This window comes from Engraulis encrasicolus, chromosome 10 (assembly GCF_034702125.1).
Source record: "Engraulis encrasicolus isolate BLACKSEA-1 chromosome 10, IST_EnEncr_1.0, whole genome shotgun sequence".
In the NCBI taxonomy this organism is placed as follows: domain Eukaryota; kingdom Metazoa; phylum Chordata; class Actinopteri; order Clupeiformes; family Engraulidae; genus Engraulis; species Engraulis encrasicolus.
The window spans coordinates 5,173,210-5,188,532 of NC_085866.1; the positions used below are offsets into that span (position 1 = coordinate 5,173,210).

The 15,323-nt window shown below is 45.6% G+C and overlaps 3 protein-coding genes across 3 annotated transcripts in view; 1 reads left to right on the forward strand and 2 right to left on the reverse strand.

Moving 5' to 3' along the window:
* Positions 1-7,244, forward strand: part of gpkow (G patch domain and KOW motifs) — a 35,960-nt gene extending 28,716 nt beyond the window's left edge. Inside the window, exons 8-11 of the mRNA XM_063207920.1 lie at positions 2,067-2,196; positions 3,562-3,631; positions 4,133-4,218; positions 6,226-7,244. Coding sequence (XP_063063990.1) covers positions 2,067-2,196; positions 3,562-3,631; positions 4,133-4,218; positions 6,226-6,354 — 415 coding nt within the window. The 3' untranslated portion in view covers positions 6,355-7,244. The remainder of the gene's footprint in view (positions 1-2,066; positions 2,197-3,561; positions 3,632-4,132; positions 4,219-6,225) is intronic.
* A 1,937-nt stretch (positions 7,245-9,181) lies between these two features.
* pqbp1 (polyglutamine binding protein 1) lies at positions 9,182-15,010 on the reverse strand. Its single transcript, XM_063207914.1, has 7 exons — positions 14,891-15,010; positions 14,407-14,474; positions 12,640-12,751; positions 12,382-12,482; positions 11,749-11,931; positions 11,260-11,323; positions 9,182-10,433 (listed from the first exon to the last, which is right to left on the reverse strand). The coding sequence occupies exons 2-7, from the start codon at positions 14,471-14,473 to the stop codon at positions 10,241-10,243; spliced, it is 720 nt and encodes a 239-aa protein (XP_063063984.1). The 5' UTR covers position 14,474; positions 14,891-15,010; the 3' UTR covers positions 9,182-10,240.
* LOC134457536 (non-histone chromosomal protein HMG-14A-like) lies at positions 12,880-14,331 on the reverse strand. The gene has a single exon (XM_063209545.1). It carries the CDS (start codon positions 14,183-14,185, stop codon positions 13,889-13,891), a length of 297 nt encoding a protein of 98 aa, XP_063065615.1. The 5' UTR covers positions 14,186-14,331; the 3' UTR covers positions 12,880-13,888.
* Positions 15,011-15,323: the final 313 nt, after the last annotated feature.

The window sequence follows — 15,323 nt, forward strand, 5'->3', positions numbered from 1 at the left end:
AGACATTAAACTACTGACTGGACTGATGACATCGCCAGGAATACCTGTGTCCGTGGTGCCCACTGCATATCTGAGGTTAGCGCGAACATCCATTATCTTATTTCGGAAAAAACTCGAGTCTCTGTACAAGTGAACAGAGCATGGACGATTTTGAGGCAGCGGTGCGCACGCTGCCAAATTACGTCATACCTGTTTACAAACTCTAAAGGGTCTATAGACAATTAAAAAAGGCATGAAAAGCCCCATAAATACAAAAAAAAAGCAAACAAGTGAGATAAGGTCTGGAGATCTGTCTACTGTAAATCCTGTAGGGGGTGTGTGGTTTACGATTGATGATGGCTGTTTATTGGGCGTTATGAATGTGGCTATGGGCTACGTATGCCAAATGATACAATCGTGTCAGTTGTGTCTAGTCAAACAAACGGCAGTCATCGCCTTTCCACGCCTCCCTGATCTCTGATTTGAGACCATGATCGGGAACTCTCGCTGAGGGATAGACCCCACGCTGTCTTTCAGATCGGAACATGTGCAAAGCAGCATGGGATTTCCCAGGCTAGCCAGCCGGACGGACGCAACTGCAACAAACATTCCTCTTGATTTACGAGGCTGCTCTGCATGCGTAATCGGGTTAAAATGCTTGTGAGGCTGACACTTATCCTTGGGGGTATTGGCTGTTTGGGGCTGGGCTGGGGTGGGGTGGGGTGGGCTGGGCTGGGCTGGGGTGGAGTGGGGGTATGGTATGGTGGGGTGGCGGTTGGAGGGTATTGACCGGTCCTCTGGCGCTCTCCTCTCCTCACCTCTCCCCTCCCCTCCCCTCCCCTCCTCTCCTCTCCTCCTCTTCTCCTCTCTTCTCCTCTACTCTCCTCTCCTCTCTCCTCTCCCCTCCTCTCCTCTCTCCCCCTCTCCCCTCTCCTCTCCTCTCCTCTCCTCCCCTCTCCTCTGGCGCTCTCCTCTCCTCTCCTCTCTCCTCCTCTCCTCTCCTCTCTCCTCCTCTCCTCTCCTCTCCTCTCCTCTCCTCTCCCCCTCTCCTCTCCTCTCCTCTCCTCTCCTCTCCTCTCCTCTCTCCTCTCCTCTGGAAGGATTTCATCAGGTGTCGGCTGCCTGGGGGCTTGGCTGCTATCGAGCGCTACGGCCACAGAGGCCAAACGGCACCTCCAGAGGAGCCCCCAGCACTCATCCATCACTGACAATCTCTCTCTCTCTCTCTCTCTCTCTCTCTCTCTCTCTCTCTCTCTCTCTCTCTCTCTCTGTCTCTCTCAATCTCTCTCTCTCTCTCTCTCTCCCCTTCTCTCTCTCTCTCTCTCTCTCTCTCTCTCTCTCTCTCTCTCTCTCTCTCTCTCTCCCTCTGCCCTCCGCTCTTCCCTCCCCCTTTCTTTTTTTCTCTTTCTGTGTCTCTCTCTCCTTCTACCTCTCTCTATAATCCATCCCACTCTTTCTCCTCCATCATCTCTCCTTCTCTTCTCGCTCTCTCTCTCTTCTGTCTCACTCTCTTTTTCACAATCTCTCCATAATCCTCTCCCTCTCTCATTCGTCTTCCATCCCTCTATCTCTCCCCTCTCTCCATCCAGGACTGTGTTAAGCCACTGTACCTCACTGGTGCCCCCTTTATGTATGAAGTATAAACAGTATGTTAAGTTTGTGTCTTGTGCTGCCCCATCAATGGTCAAAAATTGTTGGTGCCCCTGGCCCTTATGGATAATCTGGACGTGCCTCATATCTCTCTGTCTTTAGGAAAAAGAATCTGGTGCCACACGGATGTCTATTTTCTGCTATTTATTTGTTCAGTGCAGTAAGATAACGTTTCGACATGCATCTTCATCAGAGTCATGTCGAAACGTTAGTCTTACTGCACTGAAAAAATAGATAACAGAAAATAGACATCCGTGTGGCACCAGATTCTTTTTCCTTTGTACTTATTATTTAGTCCTGCTCTGGTTGCACCGGATTGTTAATTTAGAAGCGCGGAGTGTGTATCACCTTTGTTTTTACAATCTCTCTGTCTTTCTTTCTCTCCCTCCCTCCCTCTCTATTTCTTTCTTTCTCTCCCTGCCTCCCTCTCTCACCAGGGATAGAGACAAGGCCCCACCCCCCAAGGAGTCTCGTGCGGCCCCGCCCACCCCCTCGTGGCTGCAGAGGGACCTCAGGGTGCGCTTCATTGACAAGACCTTTAAAGGGGGCCGCTACTACAACTCAAAGGTTGGTACTAGAGCATGACACGGGAGTGGATTTTCACTCCCGTCCCATCCCGGTCCCAGAAAAAAAATCTCCTATCCCGTCCCATCCCGGACTGGAGTAAAAGAAACAAATCCCATCCCGTCCACTCTTGAAAAGAATGTCTCCCAATTCTGCCCACTCTCACTCAAAATCAACCCCAATCCCGTATCGTCAAAAAAACGTTCGGTTTTTTGTTTGTTTTTTAAAGAAAAAAATAAGCGGCATTCCCGCTCACGTTCATTTTTATTGCCGCTCCTGCCCGCTCCCATTCATCTTTATTCTTGCTCCTGCCCCGCTCCCGTTCATCTTAAACATTTTGTCTCCTATCCCGCGGGAATCCTGCAGGACCGGCGGGACCCACAGGAATTCCTGAAAAATGTCCTCCTCTAGTTGGTACACAGTTTCAGAGCCATGGGGCCTATTCTAAGAAGCTGGTTCAGGAGTAAGCCAGGTTAAGAACAGGTACATCATCTAATAGAAGAGCCTGGAACAACTGCTCATTTTCTGAAAGCGTGTGTGGCTATTTTCCCTTTCAGAGAAAGATAACTCCATTCTAGATAATATCGCAGAGTTATTTTGACTTAATGTCTGAATTGTGTTGCATCCCTTCAAAATCCTAAAATCTTTCGTCCCTGTATGCATTTTCAGTAAGGGTTAACGTTCGGCGAGAAGGTCGCTACCGTGGAATAGCAGCACGACAGAGAGAATCTTTAGACCCCGACGCGGAGCGGAGGGGTCTTGTTCTCTCTGAAGTGCTACTATTCCACAAAGCGACCGACTCGCCGAACGTTAACCCGCTTATTATATGGATATACTTGAATGATTCACACATGGCGGGGACATTTCTTTAGGCCTATTTAATGTTAAGTTTATTATAGTTTTTCATGTCAAAAGATTGTTGCTGCGCAAAACAAAACAGTGCCGTTGTGGAACACCGCTAGGCAACAGCTAGGTAGCCAGGACAACAGGTGTTGTCTATCACAGCAGCTGATTAGAGTCTTGTTGAAAAGTCGCTTTAGCAGTGAAAAGTCTTGTTGCCATTGACAGCGGTCTGTTATAGACCAACCCGTCCGTTATCGAAAAATAACCGACGTGCGGACGTTGGGGAGCCCCATTGAAATGAATGGAGCATTCTACCGATGACGTCACACCATATAATAAGTATAATTAATGTATGTTCCAACCTCCAATCATCTTACATTTGCAGGAAATTAGGAATACTGCTGAACATCTGGTGTCATTTCAATGGTTGTGTTGTTTACCCTTGTTGCGCTCTAGACATGGTCACTTGAATGACCATGTTACATTGTACCAGAAGTTCATCTGTGTTTGTTTTTTTAATTTCAGATGAGAGTGGAGGACGTGTTGACCCCATACACATGTGTGTGTCGAACAGAAGATGGACGCATTTTGGACGGTCAGCATCAGAAAATAATCACAAAAAATATACATACACAAAAAATATAGGCTTTATAGCAGGGGTGAAGTACCTTTTTCATTCAAAGGGCCACTTCATTTTTTTTTTTTTTAAGTTCCACAAGGACCGTACTGTGAACACAAACCAGGATTTCCACCTGCTCTTGAGGCCTATATTGAAGGTGGCCACCTTTACAAACAAACCTCACCTTCAGTAGGTCCCCTGAAAATATAACTTGATTTTGTTGCAAATGTAATTTCTAAGATTGCTTTACAAAACGTGTCATATCTCAAGTGAAACTGCAACATTTAAAACACAAATGTTCTGTGGAGACTACTGGAAACACTATAAATAAAAGATTAAATATCCAAAGAGAATATATACACACACACACACACACACACACACACATACACACACACGCACACACACACACACACACACACACACACATAGTGTATATATATTAAACTTATATAAAACTTCCGTTTCCTTCCACAGATGTGAAGCAGGGGATGCTGGAGACGATGGTTCCTAAGAGTGACACAGAACACATCATGGTGGTGGTGGGCCAGCATAGAGGACAGGTATGGCTCACCTGTATCAGAGAGAGTAGAGAGAGAGAGGTTCCGTTGGCCCATTGTTTCCTGGTTCTATTATGGCCCCCCTTAGGCAGACCTAGGCAGACCTAAGGACTGTTCTATTCATTGTAGGAGCATTATGACACGGCCCTTTAGGCAGACCGGAACCTGGTCGCGTTAGGTGCCCATAGAAACCTATTATGTTGGCATATCTCTATATACTTAAAGAATCTCTGCCTGTATGGCTCACCTGTGTAGGGCTCACCTGTGTAGGGCTCACCTGTGTAGGGCTCACCTGTGTAGGGCTCACCTGTATATGTCATGTAATGTAATGTAATGGTGGTAGTGGGGCAGCATAGAGGACAGGTAGGGCTCACCTGTATAGGGCTTACCTGTATATGTCATGTAATGTAATGGTGGTGGGGCAGCATAGAGGACAGGTAATGGCTCACCCCACCAGCATTTTTCACATGGACATAGACATTAAAGGGCTTTGGTGCACTGCCTATTATTATCAGGGCTCTAAATCAACTTTTTTTCATCACCAGCCAAAATGGCTTGTAGATGTTAATCTTACTAGCCAAACACCCTAGGCACTAATGGGTCAAAGTGCCTAGTAAATTGGTCTACCAGCCAAATTGAAATTTCACCAGCATTTGGCCAGTTGGCTGGTGTTCATTTAGAGCCAGATCATTATTATTTAAATTACTATTATTTAAAGGGGCACAATGTAGGAATAAAAGCTTAATTAATCACTGTCCCTTATTTGAGTCATTAATACTGTAAGTGAACGATGACTCTCGCGACCACTTCCACGGTCCGTCCGCTGAGAATCTCTCATATAACTTCTGACAGAGCGACCCGCATGAGTGTCGTGGGAAACTTTTCATTAGAAAAAAATGCCTTACATACCGACAGATACATATTCACATTTGTGTCAACTGCTGGCATTCTGTGACAAACATTCTCACAGCGAGATTAGTTAAACAGCATTTTTTCATGACGGTGTAGATTTTGAGACAGGCATGCTACGGGCACCAAGCAAATTACGTAATCCTACATTGAGCCCCTTTAAGTTTGATGAACTAGTATTTGCTGCAGTAAAAGTAACATTTTGGTGGCACCCTATTTCAGAATGTCCCATGTGTGACTTTGTGACGCTATGGCTCATCACACACTTCTCACTTAATGTAAACTTTTTACATTTTAATTAACATTAATGCTGTACACTTGTTTAAGGTATTACGTGGAAGGTGTTTAATAGAGCATCAAAAAAAAAACCTGTTTGACATTGGAAACCAAAACGACACATTATTACATATACCCCTCATGGAGCGCAATCCACAGCAAAACAGTGAAACCTGTGCAGGCGCCCATGAGTCTGATATGTCACGCTTCGAAAAATTGGAATGAGTTTCATCTCAACCGTTCGTTGCACCTTACCACCACCATGTCGTATAGGAAACTCCAACCCGCAGTTTATTTATTTTTTGTTTAATGCTGCAACATCAAACACTTAACGTCAGCTGACTGAGGCAACAAATGGTCACGGGCGAAAAACATTATTGCCTCGAGCAGAGGCAATAACTAAAGATGCCGTGACACCCAGGAAATAATTATGGCGAGATTTGTGCCATCGCCTGAATTAAAAGCTGGCGTGCCGGTGTGATGTGTGATCAGCTATGTGGGGGATTCATGGGCCACGTGGAAAAGCCCAGGGAGTGAAAACGCTGATGTCAGCACTAACAGCAGTGTGTGTGTGTGTGTGTGTGTGTGTGTGTGTGTGTGTGTCTGTGTGTCTGTGTCTGTGTCTGTCTGTCTCTGTCTCTGTCTCTGTCTCTGTCTCTGTCTCTGTCTCTGTCTCTGTGTCTCTCTCTCTCTCTCTCTCTCTACATGTACACGCATATCTGTGTGTGTGTGTGTGTGTGTGTGTGTGTGTGTGCGCGTGGTCGGTGTATGTCTGGCTGTGCGTACGTGTTTGTGCGTGTGCGTGTACATGTGTGCGTCCCCCAGGTGGGCCGTATTCTGCAGCGCGATAAGGAGAAGTGCGTTGCCATGGTGCAGCTGGAGCGCTACGAGGAGCAGGTGTTCACGCTGGACTACGACTCCATCTGCCACTATGTGGGCGGAGTCGACCACTGACGTGCCCCGACGCCCGCCCACCCGGATCCCTACGCTCCCCTCTCCACTGCCCACCTGCCCGGATCCCTACGCTCCCCTCTCCACTGCCCACCTGCCCGGATCCCTATGGCTCCCCTCTCTCTACCTTTTAGCTTCTCTCCTCCCCTCTTCCCTGTCTACCTTCCGCTACTCTTCTTTCTCACCTTTCCTCTCCTCTCTGCTCCCCTCTTTGTTTTCTCTCACCCCCTTCTCTCTCTCTGCCTCTACCCTCTCTCTCTCTGCCATTCCAAACCCATCCTTCCACCTCCTCATTCATTCCCACTGTGCTCACCTACTCCCTACTCTCTTTCCTCTCTATTCCTCTCCCCTGTCCTCCTCCTCCACATTCATTCCCACTGTGCTCACTTACTCCCTACTCTCTATTTCTCTCCCCTGTCCTCGTCCTCCTCCTCCACCTCCTCATTCATTCCCACTGTGCTCACCTACCCCCCTACTCTCTCTCCTCTCTTCCTCTATCCTGTCCTCCTCTTCCTCTATCCTGTCCTCCTCCTCCTCATTCTACTCCCACTGTGCTCACCTACTCTTCTCTCTCTATTTCTCTCCCTTCCTCTCCCCTGTCCTCTTCCTCCTCCTCCTCACTCTACTCCCACTAACTCGCCGGCTGCCAATCTGGAGTGTGCCCAAAGAGGGAGAGGGGGCATCTCCATCACCACCCAAACCACCTGTCACAACGCCCCCATACTAACACCCACCCATACCCACCCCTTACCCCTCCCACAACCCCCCCCACAAACATCCCCTCCCCCTCCACGCCCAGCACACGCCTCCTCCCTTGTATTTTTATACCGTCTGTAAGATGATGTTTATTGATGTTACCTGAGATTTTTGTAATAAAAAATATCACGTCAGCCGCCAGTTGCCCCGGCATCCGTCTGTCACAGTGCTGTCTCCGAGCTCCAAGGCTCGGCAGTAGGGGGGGGGGGGTGTGTGTGTTAAAAAACGGCCGCAGTTTGTTCATCCGAGATCCCCTGTCCCTGACAGAGATGGAGCCCTCCGCTACCCAAGGCGATGGTGACAGTTATGGGGGAAGCTTGGTGGAAATATGAGTCTCATTTGCAAAAGCAGTGTGATTTATCAAGCGCTTGCTTGGCGGGGGCTGAGTTTTAAGGCACAGCGGCAGCGGTGTGTGGTGAGAGTGAGATGCCAGCAGGAAGCCGAATCCCATGCTGCCTTTCAAAGGCGGACTTTCCATTAGGCAAACCTAGGCAATTGCCTAGGGCCCCGATCAACTCTTACCTCCATAGACTGTCACAGCAGTCGCGGTAATAGCACAAAAACTAGGCTTGATCTTAATTTGTCCACCAAAGTAATCAGATATAAATGAGACAAAATACTAAAATATCACTGAAATACAGAATTTTATGTCTATATGATGACTTTTGAGGGCCCCATATTTATATTTTGCCTAAGGCCCCAAAATGGCTAGATCCGCCCCCGCTGCCTCTCAAAGGCATGTTTATATTTTACTACGTCTCAAGCAGTGGGTTGTGTAGTTCTGCAAAGTTCTGCCTTGGGCTTATTCTGCGTACTTTTATCGGCGTAATGAATAACAAACGTGCACTCGAGACAATTGACATCTCCCCATCTTTCCACACAGGTCTAGTAATAATTTTAGTCATTTTTTTAAAGCTAGTGCTTTGGCAGAAGAGGTGTTTGTCACAGACTACTTGCTGAGACTACACACCAGAGGCACACACCAGTTAGCCCCTCATTTATGAATGTGAGAACCCTGTCTGATATCATCGCACCAATTTTGAATTTCCAGAAAGACATTTTTATCTGCAAAACATATTGTGCTTTGGTCATGCTAGTAAATAAATATTGGTTTATTTAGTAAATATTCATCAAAAAATCAAATTTGGTAAAAAGCAGCACAGTTTCAATGAGCAGCATAGTTGGGTACCTACTCTGGCCACCATCCTACAGTGCACCTTTAACATCGAGATTGTTGGTAATGAATGTTTCCCATCCAAAATGGAGTGGAAGGGTAATTCAGAGGTTTAACTGAGTATGCAGGTCAGGTTATATTTGCCTGGCTCTTGCCCGACCTGTAGTTCCGCACAGCTTTGTGAGCTCCACTACTAGGTCTGGGAGCATGTAGCAGGATTCCATTTCTACAGTCAAAAAATAATCGCAGCATTTATTGCTTCAATATCAACAAATTCTTTCAAAACCATTTTCTGTTGATCTCTAAAGCGTCAATATGGTCTATAATATGACCTGTGACTCCTCAATGTGAGCTGCCAGTGATATTGAAGTGATAAATGCTCTGCATTATTTTTAGAGTCCAGAAATTGAATCCTGCCACATGCTCCCAGACCGATGTGTGTGTTTGGAGTGCCACCAGGGGGCTCCAGAGCACACATACGGAGGTCTGGTAGGAACCAGGCTAAGGTTATATAGCAAAAAGTGTAATTTCCTAGCTGGAAGTATTTTTTTTTAACAATTATCTATATAGTTTATGTGGCAGGGCATGAGGAAGCGAAATATGTGGAAATGTATGCCACAGGTTTGCACAGTTGCATGATCACATTATTTTACCTTTTACCAAAGATGAGACTAAAAGTAACTTCTATATTTCTTCAAAACATTTTATTTCTCTGAAAATGACAACTTGCTTTCTTACATCCTGGCTTTGCAAATGTTGCTCAAGTCACACTGAAAAAGATTTTACACAAGATTAAAAAAAAAAAAAAACATTGTCCTGTTCAAAGCAACAACAAAAAAAGTAAAAATGGTATTTACAATAGGCCAAGAAGCGCCTGCCCACCCACCCCCACCCCCACCATCCCATCCCACCCACATGTGTCTGAGGGAAGAGAGCCAGTGCCAGGTGACCTGGACAGCAGCTAATTCAATCAGATTCTCTGCAACGGGCCTCCCAAAGCTGACACAAGCAAAACACAAAAGACCTTCAGAGGCAGCAGAGGACACAAGCCGCTCTCTCTCTCTCCCTCCCCACGGCACAGATGCTCAGGCCAGGAGAGCAGAGCAGCCATGCCAAGCCTTAGCCCACAGCCCATGGAACACAGCCCCTTGCAGTGAGACAGAAGTAGGCTATAGCCCTGCACCATATGCCTCATATGATGCGGACAAAAAACTATGCAGATTATTATAGGGGAGAGGAGAGCGCCACATGCCAGGATGGATTTTGATTGGATTAGAGCAACTACTTCCTCTTCACGGGTCTAATTAGAACAATTACGAGGACGTAATGAGGATAAGGACTGAGAGAGCTGGACGCCGCTTCACGTGAACCAGTTCGGCACGCATAGTAATGTACAATACGACTTTGTGTGACCTGGGATGTGAAGATCAGCTTGAATCGACTCCAGTCATTACTCACAGTTTGACATTTTTGTACACGCTACACTGCAGTGGCTTCTTCCCTCCTTCCAATGGTACACTGATGACGCAGAGGGTCCGATGCAGACCTGGGGCCTATACTAAGAAGCTGGTTCAGGAGTAAACCAGGCTAAGTTAAAGAGGTAAATCATATAATAGAAGAGCCTGGAGTCCTTATTTTCTTAAGAACCAGGTAAAGAGGTAAATCATCTAATAGAAGTGCCTGCAGTCCTCTTTTTATTAAGAAAGTAAGAGGACTCTAGGCTCTTCTATTAGATGATTTACCTCTTAGCTTAACCTGGTTTACTCCTGAACCAGCTTCTTAGTATACCCCACAGGGTTAGAGAACAGCAGATTGTGAAGTGATGTATACATATGACCCCTAGGGTGCGATGCAGAGCAGGTTTACAGAACAGCAGATTGTGGGGGTGGGTGGGGGATGGTGTTGTCCAGGCTTCAGGCTCTCCCTCTCCACAGGATCTCCATCTGTACGGAGGTCAGGTCAATCGTCGTCCTCCTCCTCTTCTGCTGCTGCTGCTTCCTCTTCCAACTTCCGCTTGACGAGCTCCGCGTTGGCCCGCAGGACGGCTCCAGGACTGGGGTATGGACGCTGCTGGAAGAGGGGCCCAGCCGCAGTGGTGTCCGCGCCCGTCTTTGCCTCGTTACGCTTGGGGAGGCCGGTAGACCATGAGCCCCTGAAGACAAAGGGGAAAGTGTTGTTCATTCAGTTACAATCAGTGGTTCTCAACCTTTTTTTAAACAAACGTCCCCATGAGCTCATCATAAGCCTCCCAACACCCTCTTGTCCTCATAATAAGCCTGCTAACGTACTTGTATTAAAAAATAAAATAAACTTATTTCCCCCCAATTGCAACTGAGCGCAAGTGAAATTCACAAAGAACTTGCTTGCAGGCAACACAGCAGCCTGATAAACCAGTTCTACCTAGCACTCTCCATGACCTAGAGAGGGCCTGGCTACTGTGTAATGTTTACCCTCTGAAGTTCATAAGGGTGCACTGTGTAATATTTTTAGTAGTTTATTTCCAGAATTCATGCTGCCCATTCACAATTATTATCTTTTTTTCACAAATACTTACCACCGCCATCAAATTCTAACTATTCATACGACTAGGAAAAGTGCACTTTTCATACATGAAAAGGGGGATCTTCTCCATGTCCGCCATTTTGAATGTCCAGAAATACACATAGCTGCAAAACTTGCTGTACTTTGATCATAATGGTAAATATTAGTTTATTACTTAGTAAATCTTCATGACAAGATCGAATTTGGCAATAGGCAGTAGTTTCAATGAGCAGCCTAGTTGCACCCTGGACACCAATCCTACACAGTGCACCTTTAAGAGTGTTCCCTTTTTAACATCAAGTCAAGAGCTCCATGTCAATCTAACTGCAGCCAGACCATCTACGGAAAATAACGTTACGTATGACAACCTTTTCAGGCCCTAAACTAGTAAAACAGTCTCAGCAAAAACATCTTTGGGATTGGAGATCATCTCCTACCTCGGGGCATCTGAATAGGCACTGGGATCCATAGGGTCCATCTCCTCTGCTTTGCGATCTCTCCCTGCAGGGGAAAGACAGATGGCAACAAAAAGCAGTTGGTGGATTTACATAGATATTCATTTAGCAACACATCGCCACCTAACAAGCAATGTTTTTAAAATATTACTGGGAAAGTCCCATCGTCATTCTGACACAGTATATAAATAGGTTTTCCATTTACAAACAGTCCGTCTGTGCAGCAAGGAGTCCCTCTGCAACCTCAGATTGTTCGGAAACGGCTGTCACTCAAACAAATGCGCTCACATGGTTGGCCCAAGGGGGTACGTACTCGGTATGGTACCACACCTCAGGAGGAGGACAGGGAAGAGCTCTGGTTATTTACTCCCCCTACGTACTTGGAAGTGTCGAACTGAACCGACAATCCTCTGGCTACAGGTCCCACTGACAAACCCTTTGCCCAACACTGCATCTTGGTGTGAATGTTACCTCTTTTTTGTTTGTTGTACGGGCCAGCATCTTCTCTCCTCTGCATTCGCCGCTCCCGCTCTCTCCCCTCCTCTCGTTCCCTCTCTCTTTCCCGTTCCCTCTCCCGTTCTCGTTCTCTCTCCCTCTCCTTCTCCCGGTCATTCTTTTCACCTGGACGCTCCTCTCTGATGTCTCCTGAACCGCCTGAGAAGGAAAAGTGATGAAATATCTTTCAAACATTTAAATTCTCTGCCACTTAATTAGAGGAGAACTCCAACCAATTTCAACATGCAATTGTTCAGCCCATTCCTCGAGGGTTTGTTTACATATTATTTGAAGTGTATTATTCATATCATTAAACAAACATCATTGATTTCAACATCAGCAGATGCCTTACAACACAGCACTAACTTTTGAGATGATATTTGAAATATGTTACGACTCATATATATAAACAAATCCATGTCCCCATTGCCTGTCCAAAATCTCGGAAAGGGCTGAACAAAAAAAATGACATGGCTTCAGGTGCTGACAAGTCCAGAGTAAAGGGAGCAATAATGTTGACATGAATTCTCCTTTCAGTGTTCTTAATTGGCTGAATAATGTTTGATAGGCACCATCACAGCATGCTGAATTCACAACCAGGACCCTCACCTTTCTGCTTCTTTGCAGCTTTGGTTATAACAGCACCAGGGTCATTCGGGGAGAGCCATGACACCAGATCCGTTTCTACATTCCAGTAGTAGGGTAGGCCACTGAAAACACAACCAGTTTTATTCATGTTAACATGTAAACATTGCACAACCAATATAGGTGATAGGAAAATTAAGGCGCAACCAGTAGAAAAGTGACACAACCGCCGTTATATAAGCAATAGAGCTTATATGAAAAAATGTAAAGATGAGTGCTTACCAATCAGGGTCAAATACTTTGTACCAGTTGGTTGGCAGATTCTCTACTCTGGTGGCCTCATAGTCGACATCGTTATCATCATAATCCTCAGCGATGATCTCCTCTTCCGTTTCTAATGAAAAGAAGTGCATACCCAAATGCGTATTACTTTCCAAGTTTCCACAGCTGTGATTGTGAAATATTGTGTTATTCTACAAGTACAGGATCCTTTTTTTTTTTTTTTTTTTTTTTTTTTTTGAGGAAAATTCCAAGGTTTTCTTTTATTAAGAGACATCCAGAACATCAGAGTGGTTTTACAGTCACCTGCATGAAATTTAAATCCTTAAAAAAAATTAGCATTTAGAAAATCGCTTTTTGAACAACAGCAAGACCTAGAACAAGCTGGTATTGGTTCTTTTTATGTTTGTCATTTTGTTTTAACAAAATATTTTATTGTGTTTATTTCTTTCTCTCTGGTGTTTCAGCAGGGAATTTTAATTTCATTCATAATTTTTTTCTTTTCCAGAGTTACGTCAACTCAATGTTCCATGTTTATTACACTGCTTGGAATGTTGTCAGATGTTCTAATTCCTCTTTCTTTATGGACAAATACACTGAAATGAAAACGAAAAACAAAAAAAAATGAACCCCAATTTCCGGGCAGAAGACGAATAAAAGCCAGAAAAAACCCACTGCACAGATGAAAAGTCATTAAAAAAGAGAGAGATATTCACTCATGTTAAAACGTGTTATGGGGCTTACAGGTAAAAGGAGACGGCTCGCAAACGCAAAAGGGACGACACACACTACTTCTTTACACGCAGCTACACTCTGTCTAGACCAGACAAGCTATCGACAATCATGAACGCTGTTTTTATAAAAGAAGGAAAAAATAACAGAAAAAGGGTTTTGTTGTATGGTGTGTGTATGTGTTTTGTGTGATTTTTTTCTTGCTCGCAGACTCTTGATATGATAGCGGCAACGTCGGGTCAGCTGCTCCGACTGTCTAGCTTTTCCTTTCTTCTCTTTTTTTTTGTTTGTGCTAAAAATCTGTACTGATACTTATAAAATCATCGATAAAAATATTCCTCTGTTTTATCAATACGCCTTGGAGAGAGTCGGGGCAAACCACACAAGAGGCTCGGGCTTTCCTGGGACTGGAGATGGGCTGGAGAAGAGATGGTGAGAGGAAGGGGAGGAGAAGAGGAAGATGGGGGGAACGGTGAGAACAAGAGAGGAGGAGGGGGAACTGAGAGACGGGGCAGTGCTGTTACTCAGACTTGGCTTCCTCCGCAGCTTCCTCCTCAGGGGCTGCCTCGACCTCCTCGGCCTTGGCCTCTCCGTTGTTTTCTGCGTGGTTTTCCTCGTTGGCCTCAGGCTCTGTGGTCTCCTTGGCTTTCGCCTTGGCCTTTTTGTCTTCTTTCTTGTCGTTCACTGCCTTGTCCTTCTTGGCTGTCTTTTTGGGCTTGGGCTCAGGTTTGGGAGGTGCAGGCTTCGAAGATAATCTTGCTGATCTTCTCTGGGGCTCTTCCTTGGCCTCTCCATCGGCTCCCTTTCTCTTGGGCATTGTGGATTCCTGAAGGGTTTTCTTTAAAAGAACACTAAAAGCACTGCTTTGTTGCAGAGAGTTCACTGCATGTAAAAGGCGAATGTCTCCTTATACGATGTAGTGTAGTAAACACACAGGGACATTAAAGCTAGTGGTTGAATGGGGGGAGGGGTGCGGCTGAGTACAGGATCCTCAATGCTGGAGCGGCAACAATTGTGTGTCTTACATTGACAACTTACCATGTTCTGACTGTTTCAAGATCCCTCTCTTCGCAAGACGGGCCAATAAAGCCGGTGGCAGTGGCATCCTAAACCCCCAGGAATATTAAATGTGGGTTAATATTGCAGACAGACAAGTCAACTCAGTGTTGACACAGAGAAGGCTCCCATGGCATGTGTACACATATTAATTTGCAACGATGTGTTGACTTCCACGGCACGGACTACACCTATATTCATTTTTAAAGATTTGATGGGTGTTACTAGTTTCTGTCATGACCATTATTTGCACCAGGCAGCTATCATAGTTATCACACAGATTATCATGCATAAAATGAACTTTCGGAAAGCCAGGTGACCATGCTAGCCATGCTATGACCATGCTAGCCCTTGTATTCAACACAGAATTTACAACACAGATTGCCTATAAACAGCAAGTGCTAGTTTATCGGTTAAAGAAGATGAGGAAATAAACCACCATAATCGAGCTTTCATGAAATCTTACCTAAAGAAAATACAGAACAAACGATCCAAGATAACGCTACGTCCAGACAGTTGATTTTTGTCGGCTGCTTAGGCAAAAACTGCGTCCATGGTGAGGCGCATGAAGATGACGTCACAACCTTGCTCACTACACACACTTGCCTTGGGGATTTGTGTGTTTTCCTTTTTGGGCCATAGCAGCAAGTCTACAAACCACAATTCCAATTTATAGACCAGGAGCCCAGAGGGGTCAGCCTAGTTGGGAAGGTTACCAATTTTTATTGGTACTACCATGTCTGGCATGGTCCCCAGATAGAGGAACGGCACGTCTGCCGGGTTCCCTCTGGTGGGTGTGGCCAGGGGGGTTGTAAAACTAGCACCCCAAAAATGGGCTAGATTAGTTGGTGAGGTTACCACTTGAAACCTGTTGCAAATTGTTTGCCATGGTCCCCTGA